Source organism: Musca domestica, unplaced genomic scaffold (genome assembly GCF_030504385.1).
Source record: "Musca domestica strain aabys unplaced genomic scaffold, Musca_domestica.polishedcontigs.V.1.1 13, whole genome shotgun sequence".
NCBI classification, from domain to species: domain Eukaryota; kingdom Metazoa; phylum Arthropoda; class Insecta; order Diptera; family Muscidae; genus Musca; species Musca domestica.
The window spans coordinates 13,236,636-13,256,118 of NW_026712172.1; the positions used below are offsets into that span (position 1 = coordinate 13,236,636).

The 19,483-nt window shown below is 39.0% G+C and overlaps 1 protein-coding gene across 4 annotated transcripts in view; it reads right to left on the reverse strand.

The window, feature by feature from the left end:
- Window positions 1-428: 428 nt before the first annotated feature.
- LOC101887741 (uncharacterized) overlaps window positions 429-19,483 on the reverse strand; it is a 51,697-nt gene continuing 32,642 nt past the window's right edge. For all 4 annotated transcript variants that reach the window (XM_020036992.2, XM_005184237.4, XM_059118635.1 and 1 more), the window contains exons 4-10: window positions 8,733-8,912; window positions 8,480-8,649; window positions 7,732-8,417; window positions 4,712-5,154; window positions 4,303-4,630; window positions 4,132-4,233; window positions 429-1,272 (exon numbers count right to left, since the gene is read on the reverse strand). In XM_020036992.2, coding sequence (XP_019892551.2) covers window positions 833-1,272; window positions 4,132-4,233; window positions 4,303-4,630; window positions 4,712-5,154; window positions 7,732-8,417; window positions 8,480-8,649; window positions 8,733-8,912 — 2,349 coding nt within the window. In that variant the 3' untranslated portion in view covers window positions 429-832. The remainder of the gene's footprint in view (window positions 1,273-4,131; window positions 4,234-4,302; window positions 4,631-4,711; window positions 5,155-7,731; window positions 8,418-8,479; window positions 8,650-8,732; window positions 8,913-19,483) is intronic.

Consider the following 19,483-nt stretch of genomic DNA (forward strand, 5'->3'; position numbering starts at 1 on the left):
TGTTGTATATATGTATTGTTGGTATGGTGTGTTTGGTGTTAAGATTTTTAAGAATCTATGTAATTAGAATTACATGCATGGGGTTATTATGTATAGTAATAGATAATAATATCGTTTTGAAGTACAATCTTGGAAAGTATGTTTGTTTTTTTGATCAGGAGTACTTATTTGCGCACGCACACACGCTTGCTATATATTTTGAGTAGTTTGGTAGTTGTTTTCTTTTTTTAAGCCAATAATTTAATATTTTTCTTTTGTGTTTACAAAATATTTGCTTTATCTTTTATTTTTATAAAATAAAGCAAATAAAAGTTGTTTTGGTCTAAAAAAAACTTTGTAGAGAAAATTGTAAATTGTTAAGTAGTTAGGTTCTTAAGGAAAAAATTACAAAAATATCTATTTTATGTATACATAAAAAAGCAACTTAATAAATTTTATATCAAAATGTGATTTTTATTTTTTTTCATCAATTTTTTTCATTTTTTTATTTTATTTGAAACATGTTCAAGTCCTCAGCATAACCTAGGTTTTTGTTTGTTTTCATATTTTTAAAGTTTTCTTTTCTTTCTTCTTACGTTTGGTCCAAAAAAGCAACAAAATAAACAAAAACAATTTCTTATCATTTCTTAGGTGCTATTAAAAATTACAAACAAAAAACAATAATAATTTAATAATAATGATAATAAAAAATTGTAACAAAGAGACTTGTTTCGTAATTCCAACAATGTTGCTGCTGCTGGTTCTAATTTTGTTTCCATTTTTTTTTTGTTTTGTTTAATGGCTCAACCATTCATTCATTCAATCATTTATTTTGTTATTAAAAATTATCTCCTCATTCATGTCGCACACCACAAATGGACAGGAAAGTACTGAAATTGTTTAAACTGCATGCTGGTATAACAGTAAAAGCTATATTGGCCGTTTTATGATATTTATCACGAAAATCATTCAATGTCGTCAAGAGCAAATCAATAGATGGCGTTGCCGTCACTTGATAGAACACTTTCAGGTGTATGGCTGGCACAGCAATTGTTGGACTACTGCCGGCAGCATTTATCGGTGAACCATTATTCAGCGTTGTTGTCGATGCATTTGTTTGGACATTTAGATTTTCATTGCTCTTGGCCAACGGATAGTCTTTGAGCAGACGATTAACAACATAGGTAACAATATCTTCAACATTTTCCCCAGTTAAATTTTGTGCCAAACGACAATGGCTAGTTAGGACATCATCGGATAATTGTGTCAATTGGGTGGTCGAGGAGGCCATACCTGAAATGGAGGAAAAACAAAGGAACGTTAGATATGTGAGTACAATAAAAAAAAAACAAGTAAAAAGCTGTAAGTTCGGCCGGGCCGAACTTAGAATACCCCCTATTTAGAAGGAAATTGGCAATTCTAAAACAATAAAATGCGTTAAAATTTCTGTTAAAATCGAAACTTAGAAAACCGGTGAATAATGTCGCTAAAATCATCAAAATACCGAATATCGGGAGATACCGTTATATGGGGGCTATATGAAGACCTGGACCTCCACAGGCAATCTTCTGCCATAGGCTGTAGTATCCATTACGAACTTCAAATACCAGATTTGAAACTATTCTGGTAAATAATGTCGCTAAAATCATCAAAATACCGAATATCGGGAGGTACCTTTATATGGGGGCTATACGAAGACGTGGACCCGCACAGCAAATTTTCTGTCTTAAGCTGTAGTATCCATTAGGAACTTCAAATACCAAAATTGACACAATTCCGGTGAATAATGTCGCTAAAATCATCAAAATACCGAATATCGGAAGATACCGTTATATGGGGGCTATACAAAGACGTGGACCTTCTCAGACAATTTTCTGCCATAGGCTGTAGTATCCATTACGAACTTCAAATACCAAATTTGAAACAATTCCGGTGAATAATGCCGCTAAAATCCTCAAAGTGACGAATATCGGGAGGTACAGTTATATGAGGGCTATACGAAGACGTGGACCTGCACAGACAATCTTCTGTCATAGGCTGTAGTATCCATTACGAACATCAAATACCAAATTTGAAACAATTCCGGTGAACAATGTCGCTAAAATCATCTAAATACCGAATATCGGGAGATACCGTAATATGGGGTCTATACGAAGACGTGGACCTGCACAGCAAATTTTCTGTCTTAGGCTGTAGTATCCATTACGAACTTCAAATACCAAAATTGACACAATTCCGGTGAATAATGTCGCTAAAATCTACAACGCACCGAATATCGGGAGGTACCGTTATATGGGGCCTATACCAAAACGGGGACCTACATAGCCCATTTTCAATACCAAAAGTCCTGCAAACATAATACACATTTGAGTACAATTTTATCCACCTACTTCATTTCGTTCGGAAGCTAGAGTGATTTCCACGAAGGGCAGACGGATAGACGGACGGACATCGGTAAATCGACATGCTTATCAAGAATATATTCTTTGTGGGGTCTAAAATGTATATTTCGAGGTGTTACAAACGGAATGACAAACTTAATAAACCCTCCATACTATGGTGGAGGGTATAAAAAGAATCTTTCAAAGCCTTTCGAATTTGAAATATCATTTTACTGTTACTGCGATTCTGCAGCAGACAGTGTTACAAAAAATTTTACGCTTGTAAGCTTGTAAACAATATAATGAGATGTCACTGGAATAATTTTAACAGCTGTCGGACGAGTGGCTTTGAAATGATAGCAGTCTGAATTTGGTTACAGTTTTTTCATCTCACCCTGTATATTGTCTGCGGGTCCATTGCGAATTCGTATTTTGTTCTTACTCGTATAAACGAACCCTAATTTTCCCTACGAATTTGGCGGCTACTTGTATCCCACTTTCAACTTGCAATTTTTCGGTCTACGTGTCTGATGTTCATCGGTACTCCGAACTTGGTTCAGATTTTAAAGAAGAGATGGTCCTCGGATGCGTCCACAGCTTGCGGATAGTGGAAAGCCTAGTAGATATATTGGGTAGCTTTGAAATGGCGGACAATCAATGGGTCTGGAAGAGAGTTTCGGTTTAAATACCCGAGTACCACTGATCTATAAATTGACAAGGCAAAGTTTTGGCGACCCTAAAAAAGCCAAAACTCTGTGCAGGCTCCCACATAAGAAGGACCCCCTTATCATGTTGTGTTATAGGTTTACAGGAGCTTCGTTAATACCTGGACGACTAAAAAATATGAGGTTTAGTTACCGAGTCTTCGTCACGGTACATAGGCCTCAGTTCTTCACAAAAAATGACACATAAAAGACAAATTATTAAAGTCTAGCCAATCTCGTCGAAGAAAGAAGCCTCGAGGGCGACCAAGTTCACAACGCTACAAGAAAGAACCTCTAGATCAAGAATCCTATCAGGCAGGTCTGAGTGGCATTCATACCGATGCAGTCGCGGATGCTATAGCAGTTATAAAATGAATGCCGTCCTCGGAGTCCACCCCCATCCGTTGCAGCTGAAGAACGTCAGCTACCTAGACAAACCAGGGTAGTTTTGGCACAATTGCGTCCAGGATGGTGTAGTCATCTCAATTCGTATTGGGCACGATTTGATGAAGATGTGCGTCATGCCTGTCCGGCGTGTGATACAGGCCCGCACAATACACTGCACCCTTTAATTGCGCAGCCAAACCTACTCAACTCACTCAAGAAGATCTCTGGCTACAGCCCATTAAAGTAGCCGAATTTCTAAACCTGGAGCCCCCTTTCAACCAGTGGCTGTGAAGTGTATGCTCTCAACTTAGGGGCAGCAACCCAAGGCGAAACAAAAATGGTGACGACGCAAACGGTACAACAGTTCGTCTCGTAAGGATAGTGAGAAACAAACTAATAGAAAGGTTAAAGTCGATCCTGTCGACGGATTTTACCGGATGACCACTAGCGACTCCACTGGTGGGCTAGTGGTCAATTCGTAATCCACAAAGTAATCCTATCATTTATAAATCATCCACAAGGAGCATAGAGAAGTTACATATCTTGTACCGGAAACTTAAAAGAAATTTGGAAAAGTTCTCATGTTATTTTAAAATTGGGGTAAAATTGCAACAAAATCCCACTCTACATCCTGTATTGAAAAAGTATCCATAATTGCTATAGCTTCAAATAAATCTCACCTGTTGATACATAACAAACAATAGCAGCGCAATTATTTTCATAATTCCAACGTCTTCGTATCGATATCGTATAATCACTAATTGAGCAACCGGTCTCTTCATCTGGAAAGAAGAAATAATAAAAAATCTCCATTATCCTTTGGAATTTCGCACACAAAAGTTCATTCTTACATTCAAAACGATCATTGTGGGTATGGGCCCACACCTGCCATTCGACTAATGCCTCACGTGGCAATGCTGGCACCACAATATAATCCATTATGGCATTTGTTGTACGTCGCTCCCATTGGCGTCGGGCTTCGGTTATAAACGCCGGATGAGTAACAAAACAGATGCCATGTACCACATCACGTAGCTGACCCTGGGCATTCATTGCCTTGGCAATACGTGAGATATGGCGTAGAGTTAGTTTACATTGAGGACGGATGCCACCCTCAATGATTGTCATACTGCCAGGTACTAGAGCAATTTGACCAGAAATATAGGTAATCTCGCCAATCTGCAAACCAAAAAACATGGAGAAAAGCAAATGAAAATGAAAATAAAAAAACAAAGGACCCATGTACAATTGTTTCATTACCTTGGTGGATTGACTGTATGGCCCAATGTTGGCTGGTGCCCAGTGCGATATACTTTGGACATGCATTGTATGACGTTTACAAAGGTCATCGTTTGTACTGCTGCTACAACTGGTGCTCATAATATCATCGACGGATGGGGCGCCACCCTCGGACTCCTGTATGGAGATGGTGGCTCGACGCCGCTGTGGCGATTTGAAAGCAATCGCCTCTATAATAACATGACATTCTTCGGGCAATGGACACTCGACACATACACGCGTTGGTGGATTTTGGAAATTTACAGCTTGTCCGTAAATACGATTCAGGATTTGATATTCACCAATGGAACGCACATAGAGTGTTATATAGCAATAATTAGTAATTTCATAATTGTGTTCTATGGCCAAGGAACGTAGGGAGTCAATGGCAATTTGCATGCCTTCTTCGAGAGTGGGTGCACAACCTGTAAAGAGGCGTGGAAAATGATGTGGGAAAATTAGTATCGCATGAATGGAGAAGTATGGTAGTGTAGAGAAGATCCACAAGGTTAAATCTAGTCAATCGCTATGCTATCGGATCATTAATCTGAGATTCCCTACATCCAGCTCCGATTCGGATTCGAGGTAGAAATGTTATACAACAAACGCATTTTTAGTCATATGGCCATAGTTAATTGGCCATGGTCAAAATGTCAAAATGAATTTGGACTTTTTCACTGGTCCACTTGCTTGTGAGAACAATAGCTCTCGAAATTGGTATCGTAATAAGTCCAAAATTTTTAAATTTCTAATATTTTTAATAAACTCAAAGTCTGAAAATGGGCTGCACCTGCCCAGTCTTTGCGACACATATTTCACAATGACTCAACATTTGAAAACATGGCTTAACAAGTGTTTCAGATTTTTTTTCAAATTTTTGCACACCTATGTTTACAAATCCAGACAAATCCAGACACGACTTCATACAGATTTCAAACAGGGGTCAAGTTCGAAGACGGAATACACAGGGTGAGATAAAAAAAAACTGTAAACAACTTCAGACTGCTGTCATTTTTAAGCCACTCGTACGACAGCTGTTAAAATTATTCCAATGACTTTTATTATATTGTTTACAAGCGAACAAAAGCATTTTGATGAGAATTTTCCGGAAAAGAAAGTTATTCGCGATGGAATTCAAGCGTGATAGTGTGATTTCTTTATATTTGGCTGGAAAACCACAAATGGCTATCGTTAGAGCACTCCAGCATTTAAATGTGAATAAATCGTTTGTGTCTCGTAGCATCGCTCGTTGCCGTGATACTGGTTGTTGTTGTTGTAGCAGTAGTACATGTAAGTGTTTGCTTTCTGCTAATCTGGTTCCAGCTCAAGGTTTAGAAATTCGGCTATTTTAATGGGTTGTAGGCAGAGATCTTCTGGAGTGAGTTGGGTATGTTTGGCTGTGCAATTAAAGAGGTGCAGCATATTGTGCGGGCCTGTATCACACGAGGGGCAGGCGTCACGCATATCTTCATCAATTCGTGCTCAATGCGGATTGAGGCGACTACAACATCCTGAACGTAATTGCGCCAAAACTACCCTGGTTTGTCTAGGCAGCTGGTGTTCTTCAGCTGCAATGGATGGGAGGTGGACTCCGAGGACGGCATTAATTTTATGTCTGCTGATAGCATCCGCGACTGCATCGGTATGAATGAAACTCAGACCTGCCTGATAGGCCTCTTGATCTAGAGGTTCTCTCTAATAGCGTTGGACCTCCCTCTCTAGATCGGGTATGTTCTTTCTGACACGCCAGGGTGGGGGAGATTTATCCACCATATGATGGTTGGGGTGACTCTCACGGTAACACCCAGCAGGTACTGCAACGAAAGTATGTGATTATGCTGACGTAAGGGAAGGACTTTCACCTCCTCATGTAGATGGTCCACTGGTGTCATGAGAAGGCACCCTGCCGCAGTTTTCAGGACAGCGCTCTGGCAGGTCTGGATGTGCTTCCACTGCGTAGCACTAATATTCGCAGACCACACTGGAGCCACATGGCCGTGATACTGGTAGCGTACCCCGAAGTCAAGGAAGTTGACGGAAGGGAAAAAACAGCAACATCAGCAGAAATGGTTCGAAAAGTAAGGAAGCGACTTGATCGAAACCCGTGTCGCAGTGGCCAAAATATGGCTCGTGAGCTGAACATATCGCAATATTCCATTCGGCAAGTATTGAAAAATGAGCTCGGGGTAAAGCCATTGAAATTCCAAAAAGTGCAAGTACTTACACCGCAACAGGAAGAAAATAGACTCAAAAGAGCTAAAAAGTGGCTTCGATTGGCCGAAAGTGGTGAACCGCCGAATTTGGTTATCTCCTATGAGAAAAGATTCGTTGTCCAGCAGTTTGTAAACAAAAAAAAAAAAAAAAAAAAAATACCAAAGAGGTCAGCTGAAAATGTGCACCTTCGGTTGGCCCCCAGAACTCAAGCGTCGGCCATGGTGATGGTATGGGCCGCCATAACAGCCGATGGTCGCTCTCTGCTCGTATTAATTGACCATGGTATCAGAATATATACTGAATATTATCGCGAAAATATTCTGAAGGATGTATTAAAGCCTTGGGCACGCAAACATTTTGGCCGCACTCAGCACGCGCCACCCAAGAATGGTTACGAAATGAGTTTCCTCGCTTGGTTTCTAGCACACAATGGCCACCAAAAACACCGGATACCGATCCGTTGGACTATTGTATCTGGAGTATTTTGGAAAGCAAGACCGCAGATCAACATTCGGGCAGCGTGTGACGGTTCATTGGCCGTTTGAAGGCCATAATTCGTGCCAGAGGTAAGCAATTCGAACAAATCTAAACTTATTCTAAAATTTGATGCTATTTTCGACATATTTCAGGTAAAAATTATCTCGTTTGACTTTGTTGCAGTTTTTTTATCTCACCCTGTAATGTCCCCACAAATGTCATGAGGTTATACATAAGTAATGCCGAATATTTATCTATTTAAGTTTTTATCTACATTTTAAGCATCTTCAATAGCAAGAAATCCAACTCACCCTGTATGCCAGCCACCCACATCCAACCTTTACTATTTATCGTAACCATTGGTCGATTATTAAGTGGACGGAATTCTCTTTCATATTTCAGTGGACTCGGTGGCTGGGTGCCCAATAGACCGCCACCACCAATACCGCCAGTCAATGATGACATACCGCTACCCGCATTACCACCCGCCAAACCGCCTGTGGTCGTTAGTGCCATGGACGAGATGGCCAATGACAAACTGCCACAAACTGCTGCTGTGCTACTACCCAACGGTCGTGGCGGGCCAAAACTGCCCGCCTGTAATGAGGCAGCGCACAGAGCAGCCGACGAGGAGAGCAACGCAGACGGTGTCTGTTCGTCAACGCTTGCGCTCTTCGTCACAATCGGTATGGGTGATGATGAGGTGGCCAGATGTCGACCAAATGAATTACTGCGCGATATCAATTCATTTTGACTCAAAGATTCACGCATGCGTGTCTCCTTTTCGATTAGCTCCAGCTCAGTTTCACTGAGATCGGGATCGCTGAGGTCACTGTATGTCGATTCATTGAGGTCACTTATATAGTCCAGAGATTTTTTCACAAATACATCACAGCTCTGTTGTGGTTCTTTGGGTTGTAGCGATAGTTTGGTGAAATTGATGTAGCCGACAGGGCATATCGGGTCGGCCGAGCTAATAACAGTTTGGACATCTTCACTACAAAAAAAAAAAATCAAAATTAGCAATTTATGCCAATGGACAACCTCAACAAAACTTACACTACAATGCGTTGTTTGAACAATGGACAGTCCAGGGTGAAGGTCTCATATTCACCACCCTCACCGCACACATTCAAACCGTATTTATCACGCATTTTCAATAAATGTGGTTGTATCTCTCTTAGAGATTTCCCTAAATGACGATCAGGAACTAAACCTAAGGTTGCTACCTGTAATCAGGAAAGAAAGAACAGAATGGGAGGATGAATTGCTGATTAAAAAAAGGTAAGGGAGGAATTATCGCTAGTCTCACCTTTATTAATATGGCATGTACTTGACAATCAATCATTTCCTGTAGCAGTTCAGTCTGATCTCTCCTCCATAGATAGGCTAGTGATACCAAATTTAGGCGACTGCAAACATTTTCCACCCGAACCCGTTGATAATCGGATAGTATAGCACCCACAGCAACCGCTTCGGCTTGTAGTTCTTCCTGAAAGAGGCAAAGTGAAAGAAGCGTGTTAATAGGAAAAGGAAAAAGATTGAAAAGAAGAACGTCTCTTGGCTTAACAAAAAATTCTGATGACGTTATAAAAATATCGAGGAAGGATTACCGACAAAAAATGAAAGATCAAAATTTTTAATAAGCGGAGATTGCGGCTTTCCTTTTTAGATACCAAACCTTGTGGACAACCTCTGTAGCAATAAAATGGATAAGGTCGAAAATGTACATCATTAGATCATCATGACCGTAAACCCAACAGATACTGGTAGTGTCACGACTACGGTAAAGAATCTTGGTCCGAAAAGAGATTGTCCAAGATTAGCAATTTAAAGCCGAGCCCTTAAAGACCCTAGGAAACAGGTATACTTATGGCGCCGAACCCAAAGGCAATTCATTTAACAAATTACCGGGAATACTGAGCATGAAATGAGGGTCAAACGTATATGATGACACGCTGCACCTATTTTGCTGTCCAGCTCAACCTACTTACTTAATTCCAGTCCCGTTGAGGACCTAACCTGTACAGGCTGCATTCTTTTTGAGACTGGATTTAGAGGCAGAACCCGTATGAGCTGCTACAACTACAACATAGATTGAAAAATCAGAGTGTGGCTTCCAAGGAGGCCAGCAGTATTTTGAGAGAGCACATTCAATTCAAAGGAACAGCTATATGCCCAGTCTGTTGGTCAAGCTGGCACCTGTACACATACCACTGGTCCGGCAAAAAGCTTCGCAAGGATGATTTCAGCAATTTTGAGAGTTAACAAAAGTAGCAGTGGCTTTCCTCTAAATGACCTCGTTTTTAATTCTTTGCAAATTGCGACCAAAGAGCAAATCCATGGTAGTCATTGATTGCCGAGGTAAAAGGTCTTATAAAGAGAATCCTAAGAAAGCATCGTTGGGGCGCTAGCCTTCACAAGTGACAGGTAGCCGGTTAAAAGGGTTTCCAAAGAGTAGAAGCCTTCATCTGATCTACAGCCATGTAAAACGGTTACGATCTTCCGAGAGAGCACATTCAAAGAGACAGATGTTATCCCAGTCTGTTGGTCATGCTGGCACTTGCCCTCATACCAGGGCCCAGGAAAACTAAGTAAAGTTATCAAAGGATGTCAGTCATTTTGGGATTGACCCAACAAGTGTAGGCGGAAACCCCATCACAATGGCTTTCCTTTAAACGACCTCGTGGTTTCAACCTTCGTCTGAGATGATATAAAGAGAAAATCCATGTTAGTCATGTTCCTTGGGGCGCCAGCCTTCAAAAGGGCCAAGATGCTGGATAAAGGGTTTCTTAAGAGATTTCTGCTCTTTGATGGGAGCGGTAAATGTCTGGTTGCCAGTAGAAAGCCTTGCAGGGAGAATTTTACTTTTTGATGAGAGTGGTTGGATGGATGGACATTTTAGACCCCACAAAGTATATATATTCTTGATCAGCTAAAAATTCTATGTCGATATAGCGATGTCCGCCCGTCTATCCGTCTGTGGAAATCACTGTAGCTTCTGAACGAAATGAAGTAGATTGATAAAATTTTACTCAAATCTGTATTTTGTCTGCAGGACTTTTAGTATTGAAAATGGGTCATGTAGGTCCACGTCTTCGTATAGCCCCCATATAACGGTACCTCCCGATATTCGGTATTTTGATGATTTTAGCCACATTATTCACCGGAATTGTTTTAAATTTGGTAGTTGAAGTTCATAATAAATACTACAGCCTAAGCAGAAAATTGTTTGTGCAGGTCCACTTACGTCGTCGTCTACCCCCCATATAAGGGTACCTCCCCATATTCGATATTTTGATGATTTTAGCGACATTATTCACCGGAATTGTTTCAAATTTGGTATTTGAAGTTCGTAATGAATACTACAGCATAAGACAGAAAAATGTCTGTGCAGGTCTACGTCTTCGTATAGCCCCTATATAACGATACCTCCCGATATTCGGTATTTTGATGATTTTAGCGATATTTTTCACCGGAATTCTTTCAAATTTGGTATTTGAAGTTCGTAATGGACAGTACAGTATGAGACCGAAAATTGTCGGTGCAGGTCCACGTCTTCGTACAGCCCCCTTATAAAGATACCTCCCGATATTCGGTATTTTGATGATGTTAGTGACATTATTCACCGAATTTTTTTATTCAAGTTTCGCTTTTAAATATCCCCGTCATCGTATAGACTCTAATATAACGGCTTTATACGGTATTTTTAAAAATTTAACAGAATTTTTAACGGATTTTATTTTTTTTTGATTTTTTTTTTAAATGCCAAAATCGTTCCAAATGATGTAGCGATTCAAAGATCGACAAGGCCGAACTTACACCTTTTTCAGTTGTTTTAAATTTATTTTCAAACTTAGTCTGTTTTCATTTGACTCTGATATTTATGGACTTGTACAATTTGTCATTTGTTCGCGGCAAGTGCATATTTATTATCTGTTGTTTGTTTTTTACACATATTTGATAAGAGGCGGAATTATAATAAACAATATTTTCACATTTACATTATAACAGCGTTGAAAGCAACTGTGACTTATTGCAATTAATGTGAAATCATTCCAATAAGGGATTTCATGGAAAATCATATAATATTGGCATGAAAATAAATGTTTATACTTTTTTTTTGGCAAGTAGGAAACAGGTGATAACCCTTAATGCTGATAAGGTTCAAAAAGTCTTTTGGACCAACACAAGGCGGCAAGCCATGACAAACAGAGGTGACTTCTCTATTGGGCGGCAAAATATATGAAAAAAAAAAAACTATTTAAACAAAATTTAGCGCCCAAAGAATAGGTTTATTTAACCAATAAATTTTGTTTGAATATTTTATTTTTTAAAATATTTTTTTTTTTTTAGAAAAATATTACCCCAAAGATAACAAAAAAAAAAAAAAAAAAAAAAAAAAAATACTAATCCCACCGGGTGAGTGGATGGTGATACAGAAAGTAAAGGTAAAGGCGAAGGAGGCTTTGTGTGGCGGTTTAGTTTAATTAACATTTGATTGCAAATAAAGCATGCCATAGTCGTCCACCGGCGCCGCCGTACGTCGTACGTCGTAAATAGACCCAATGTAAACACCAAAATGAACGAAAAAACGAAACGAAAATGATGATGAATTTCAAAGTAAATGTTATTAAATGCTCAAATAAATATTTGACCAATTAAATTGAAAATGAAAACAAAACAAAACAAAAAAAATTGCACTGAAAAAGATAGTATCAATTGTTGTTCAAGCAAAGCTAAGCCACAAAAAAAAAAAAGTGTTTTTTCATTTTTCCAATTCAATGACAGGGATGGGAAATAAAAATTTGGAGAAACATTTAAATTTATTTTTTTTTTGGGCAAAAGATTTGTGTACATTTCTTTATACCCTTCAACATTCATAGTATGGAGGATATATTAAATTCGTCATTCCGTTTTCAATTTATCGAAATAATAATTTTAGACATAACAAAGTGTATACAGGATGAGATAAAAAACTACAACAAAGTCAAACGCCATTATTTTTAGATTTTTTTAATTTTCTTGAATGAAAGCAACAAATGTTGGAAATAGCATCAAAATTTAGAATACGTTTTGATTTGTTCGAATTGATCAGCTTTGGCACGAATTATGGCCTTCAAACGGCAAATGAAACCGTCACACGCTGCCCGAATGTTGCTCTGCGATATTTTGGCCCATTCTCGGCGAAGCGCTTGCTTGAGGTGATCGACACTTTGGTATTTTTTAGTTGCAACCTTGCTTTCCAAAATACTCCAGACACAATAGTCCAACGGTACTGGTATCCGGTTTTTATACCGAAAATAGGGAGTTACCATTATAAGAGACTATACGAAGACGTGGACCTGCATAGACAATTTTCTGTCATAGGCTGTAGTATCCATTATGAACTTCAAATACCAAATTTGAAACAATTCCGGTGAATAATGTCGCTAAAATCATCAAAATACCGAATATCGGGAGGTACCGATATATGGGGGCTATACGAAGACGTGAACCTGTATAGACAATTTTCTCTCATAGGCTGTATTACGAACCTCAAATACCAAATTTGAAACAATTCCGGTGAATAATGTCGCTAAAATCATCAAAATACCAAATATCGGGAGGTACCGTTATATGGGGGCTATACGAAGACGTGGACCTGCACAGACAATTTTCTGTCTTAGACTGTAGTATCCATTACGAACTTCAAATACCAAATTTGAAACAATTCTGGTGAATAATGTCGCTAAAATCTTCAACATACCGAATATCCGGAGGAACCGTTGTATGGGGCCTATAGGAAGACATGGACCTGCACAGACAATTTTCTGTCTTAGGCTGAAGTATCCATTACGAACTTCAAATGCCAAATTTAAAACAATTCCGGTGAATAATGTCGCTAAAATCATCAAAATACCAAATATCGGGAGGTACTAGTACATGAGGGCTATACGAAGACGTGGACTTGCACAGACAATCTCCTGTCATAGGCTGTAGCGTCCATTACGAACTCCAAATACCAAATTTGAAACAATTCCGGTGATTAATGTCGCTAAAATCACGAAAATATCGAATATTGGGAGGTACCGTTATATGGCGGCTATAGGAAGACGTGGACCAGCACAGACAATTTTTTGTTTTAGGCTGTAGTATCGATAACGAACTTTAAATACTAAATTTGAAACATTTCCGGTAAATAATGCCGCTTAAATCACAAAAATACCGAATATCGGGAGATAACGTTATTTGGGGGTTATAACAAAACGTGGACCTACATGGCCCATTTTCAATACCAAAAGTCCTGCAGACATAATATACATTTAAGTAAAATTTTATCAATCTACTTCAACTCGTTCGGAAGCAAGAGTGATTTCTACAGACGGGATGGACGGGCGGATATCGCTAAATGGACATAGAATTTTATGCTGATCAAGAATATATATACTTTGTGGGGTCTAAAATGTATATTTCGAGGTGTTACAAACGGAATGACAAACTTAATATACCCTCCCTACTATGGTGGAGGGTATAAAAAATCAATAAAACCTATTAAGTTAATATCACCTTCAATGTAGTCGGCCCATACAGGAGGTGTCTCAGGCAAATATTTCGGGGTGTTGTGAACCCGATGATAAATTTAACACACCCGCCAGTTGAAGGTTATGATAACACACAAACATATAGTTATGCCGTTGTTTGTGTTTGTAACATTAAAAGGTTTCGCGGTAGGATTAACATGAAAAAGTAATTAAACTATTGTTTCTTTTTTTTGGCAAAAGTCAACATCGGTTGGAGATTAATAGATGTGTTCAATGAGATTCCGATAAGAAGTAAATAAACAACAAATAAACGTTAAGTTCAGGTGAACCGAGACTCTGGTGTCATTTACATACATATTGCGAAGATTACATACCTCTACAATGCCAATGCCGGAAATAAGCTACCGATGGTTGGGGGCCAATCTTTGTTAGATGAAATCAGAATCAAGATTGGATTGTTGAATACTGTAAAGACCTGCTATTCTCAAGGAACTTGCAAATTTTTTAAGAGGGAAAATACCTCCTATTGAGACAAGAGAAGCCATTGATAAACAATTGACTCACAAAGTTACAAAGGAACAAGTAAACAGGTACTTAAGTTCGTTCGGGCCGAATCTTTAATAACCTCCTCCAGGAAGGAACTTACAACAAATTAAACTAGCCCGTTTAAAAATGCAGTTTACATTTAAAAATTCCGAATATCTGGTCCTACCAATGGGACAATGGGGCAATAATTACATGGTAGGGCCGAATGATTAAATTTGAAAAACAGAAGACGAACCTATATAGCCGATTTTCAATACCAAAAATGCTACGGACTTCAAATGCATCCCAACAATCACATTCCTACTTCATTTCGTTCGGAAGCCAAACTGAGTCGAGTTCCCGCCAAAAGTTCTCAACCTGTCGCCAGCCACCCACTACTTTTCTGAAGTCTAGAAAATGGGCAGAATCTCTCTGAAGCCAGGCATGGATGTCAACAAAGTCGAATCATACATGCCACAAGCAAGGATTCTTTAGGCTTTACTCCTCTCCAGCGTCAGAGGAAGCTATCCAGTTGCAACCATCAACACGTATTCCGTACACAACATAGTATCACAACCGCATTGCCCGGCCATATTCACACATATCAGTCGAGGATTAAGCCAGAACAAGCTGTGTTACAGAACAGGGTTGTTAGTCCTAAACCTATTAAAGGCGTTTGATACGGTCAACCACGCCACACTGTTTCAGAATATAGAGATAACTACCATCCGGCCAAGTTTGAAACGTTGTATAATCAAATACATGTGTGGACGTCAGTCGTACCTGGAATCCCGTAGCAAGAAATCCGAACCTTCTAGAGTAAAACAGGGGTTGCCCAAGGTGGGCTGATATCTCCAGAACATCTACCTTTCCGGAATTCCTTGCTCTCTAGACGGTATAGAGATCGTAACGTATGCGAATGATTTTACATGGCGTCGGGTCATGTGGTTGACATATGTGTAACTAACTCGCGGAGCTTGCCGCCTACTACAACGAGAGAAATATGCAAATATCCGCCACTGAGTCAACGGCGACACTCTTTACCACACGGTTTGCTGAAAAACGAACACAGCTGAATGTGCAGTTGGAGCGAAATTTAATTCCGACCACGAACTACCCCAAGATCCTAGGGGTAGGATTCGACAGGATTTTCAAATTATCCGCTTTAGCGACAGCTATTTGCAACAAAATGAAAAGTAGGACCTTGTTCCAAACCAGTGTGGTTTGCGAATACAAGCGCCACGCAGAGCAAGAATATCCTGATCTGTCGTCATACTATACTGAGAACTCCAAAAGGGTGCTACTTCGTGACACCAGTGGACCATCTACATGAGTAGGCGAAGGTCGCTTCGTTGCAGTGCTTCCGTGGAAGTCATCCAACCATTCTCCTCCCTGGCGTGTCAGGAAGTACATACGCAATCTAGAGAGGAAGGTCCAACACTATAAGATATAACCCCTAGAACAAGAAGTCAGATCAGGTAGATCTGAGCAGCATTAATACTTTCACAGATGCCACCAACAATTACAATATAAATGTCATCCTCGGAGTCCATCTACACCACTCACTCCAGAAGGCATTTGGTTAAAATCCGCGATGGTAGCCAAATTTTTATACCATCCACCATAGTATAGAGGGTAAAATAAGTTTGTCATTCCATTTGTAACACCTCGAACTATACACATTAGACCCCACAAAGTAGAATATATATTCTTCATCAGCATAAAATTCTATGTCGATGTGGCGGTGTCCGTCCGTCTATCCGTCTGTGGAAAACTCTCTAGCTTCCGAACGAAATGAAGTAGGTTGATACAATTTTACTCAAATGTGTATTGTGTCTGGAGGACTTTTGGCATTGAAAATGGGTGATGTAGGTCCACGTTTTGGTATAGCCCCCATATAACGGTACCTCCCGATATTCGGTGCTTTGCTGCTTTTAGCGACATTATTCAACGGAATTGTTTCAAATTTGGTATTTGAAGTTCCTAACGGATGTTAAAGCCTATGACAGGAGATTGTCCTTGCAAGTCCACGTCTTCGTATAGCCCCAATATAATAGTACCTCGCTATATTTGGAATTTTGATGGTTTTTAGCTACATTATTCACGGAATTTCAAGTTTCGCTTAGTAATATTGTAATGGTTTATGACAAAAGTTGCCTATGCAGGTCCACGTCATTCTATGGACCCTAATATAACGGCTACATTCGGTATTTTTAACATTTAAACAGAAAAATCGTTCCAAATGGTGGAGTGTATTCAAAGATCGAACCGGCCGAAATTACAGCTTTTTTACAGCTTACAGAAATCAAATAAAAACATGTGTACCCGTTACAAAAACATCACTATCATATGTTTTGTTAATACATATACAGCTCCCTCCTATTCGAGCGACATCGAAAAGTAGAGTATATTCGACTTCTTTTTTTACTTCCCGCTTCAATTCGAGTGTGATTCACGTTTTGCTTGAATTCGATCGTGTTTTTAGAGGACTTACTTTTTTATACCCTCCACCTTGGAAAGGAGAGTATATTAACTTTGTCATTCCGTTTGTAACATCCTTAAATATTCGTCGTGGACCCCATAATGTATATATGTTCATAATCAGCATAAAATTCTAAGTCGATTTAACGATGTCCGTATGTCTGTTGAAAATACGATACAGCCCACATTATTTGACGTACAGCGCCAAAATTTAGCAGAGCTATTTGTATTGCGTCTAGGATGGTTGGTATTCAAAATGAGATATATCGGTTCACGTACTGGTATAGTCCCCATATAACGGTATCTCCCGATATTCGGTATTTTGATTATTTACGCCACATTTTTTCACGGATTTGTCTGAAAATTGGTATTTGTATGTCATAATGGGTCCCTGTGCGTGTGGCAAAACATTGCATGTATGGGTCCACGTTTTGGTATAGCCCCCATATAAAGGTACCTCCCGATATTTGGTATTTTAATTTTTTTGCCACATTTTTTCACGGATTTGTCTAAAAATTGGTATTTGTTGGTCATAATGGGTTCCAGCTCCGGTGGCGAAACATTGCATGTATGGGTCCATGATTTGGTATAGCCCGCATATAATGGTACCTCCCAATATTTGGTATTTTGATGGATTTTGCCACATTTTTTCACTGATTTGTCTAAAAATTGGTATTTGTGGGTCATAATGGGTTCTAGTTCGTGTGGCGGAACATTGTATGTATAGGTCCACGTTTCGATATAGACCCCATATAACGGTACCTCCCTATATTCGGTATTTTGATGATTTTTGACACATTTTCTCAAGAATTACTCTGAAAATTGGTAGTTGTAGATCATAATGGGTCCCAGTTCGTGTGGCGGGTCATTGTAATTATAGGTCCACGTTTTGGTATAGCCCCCATATAACGGTACCTCCCGACATTCGGTAATTTGATGATTTTTGCCACATTTTTTCACAGATTTGTGTGAAAATTGGTATTTGTAGTCATAATGGGTTCTAGCTCCATTGGCAAAACATTGTACGTATAGGTCCATGATTTGATATAGCCTCCATATAACGGTACCTCCCGATATTTGGTATTTTGATGGTTTTTGCCACATTTCTTCTAATGTTTCCTTTACCCTAAGGTGGAGGGTATTAAAAGTTTGGCCCGGCCGAACTTAATGATTTTTTACTTGTTATAATATGTCTCAAGGATCACAAAACTTGTTCTGCAGGACTTCATATTTTTAAATATTTTCCCAAGGACTTTACAACTTTTAACATATTTTTCGAAGAACTTCAATATTCTGCAAAGGACTTTACTATTTTTCAAATAATTTTTGACAGAAAGTTTAAAGGTGTCACAATTCTAGTCAATTACATAGAAACATATCCACAAGACGTGTCTGACCTAACTTCATTGGCATAATTTTTTCTAAACTAAATGTTCACAGTTTCCAATTCGTCTGCTTTGTTTGAAGCCATTGAATACTCAAAGTATATCAGCAATTTATCCATTTATTCATCGCAGTTCGTTATAATAATTGCCTACTTAAGTTTTTTTTTGATTTACTTTTCCAAAACTTTCAAGACTTGGCCACTTATCTGTGACCTTAACATGGCGTCTGGGCAAATAGGCGTTCTAACAGCAAGGCTAGCAGCACTTGGGCTGTTTGGTAGGTAATTCAAATTACTCATTTGCAGAAACATTTCGAAGTTTCAATGTCAGCTTGTAAGTGTGTGTGTGTGTGTAGGTTTTTTGGCAAAAAAGCAAACCATAAATTCCATTACAAAATGGGGAAAAAAGAGAAGGTGATTTTCCATGGATGACAGTGTAATTTGTATAAACGAAACGGCTGAAATCTAAACAAATAAATGCTTTGTACCAGAATCTGCAAGAATCGATTAGCTTTACAATTTGTTTCGATATCATAAAGGAAAAATCTGTCATCAAAATCTCTGCAAACAAGTTAAAGAGTATCAGTCGGTTTTGCCGACAGATTGATACCCTTAGCCTTTATATATTTTTTAAAATATATTTTGATATATTTTATTATTATTCAAAATTTTGACCCTCCATAGGATAGCTACAGATGGAGTAGAACAATATTGTCCATTTCGCGTATGACCTTAATTAGGTGACAGGTTTTGAGAATGTGTACAGGGTGACATGAAAAAAACTGCAACCAACTTCAGACTGTTGTCATTACTAAGCCACTCGTCCGACAGCTGTTAAAAATTTTCCAGTGACAGCTCATCATATTGTTTACAAGCGTACAAAAGCATTTTGGTGAGAATTTTCCAGAAAAAATGTTATTCGTGATGGAATTCGAGCGTGATAGTGTGATTTCTTTATATTTGGCTGGAAAACCACAAATGGCTATCGTTAGAGCACTCCAGCTTTTAAATGTGAATAAAGCTTTTGTGTATCGCACCATCGCTCGTTACCGTAATACTGGCGTAGCGTAGCCCGACGTCACGGAAGTGGACAGAAGAAAACAACAACATCAGCAGAAATGGTTCGAAAAGTTAAGAAGCGACTTGATC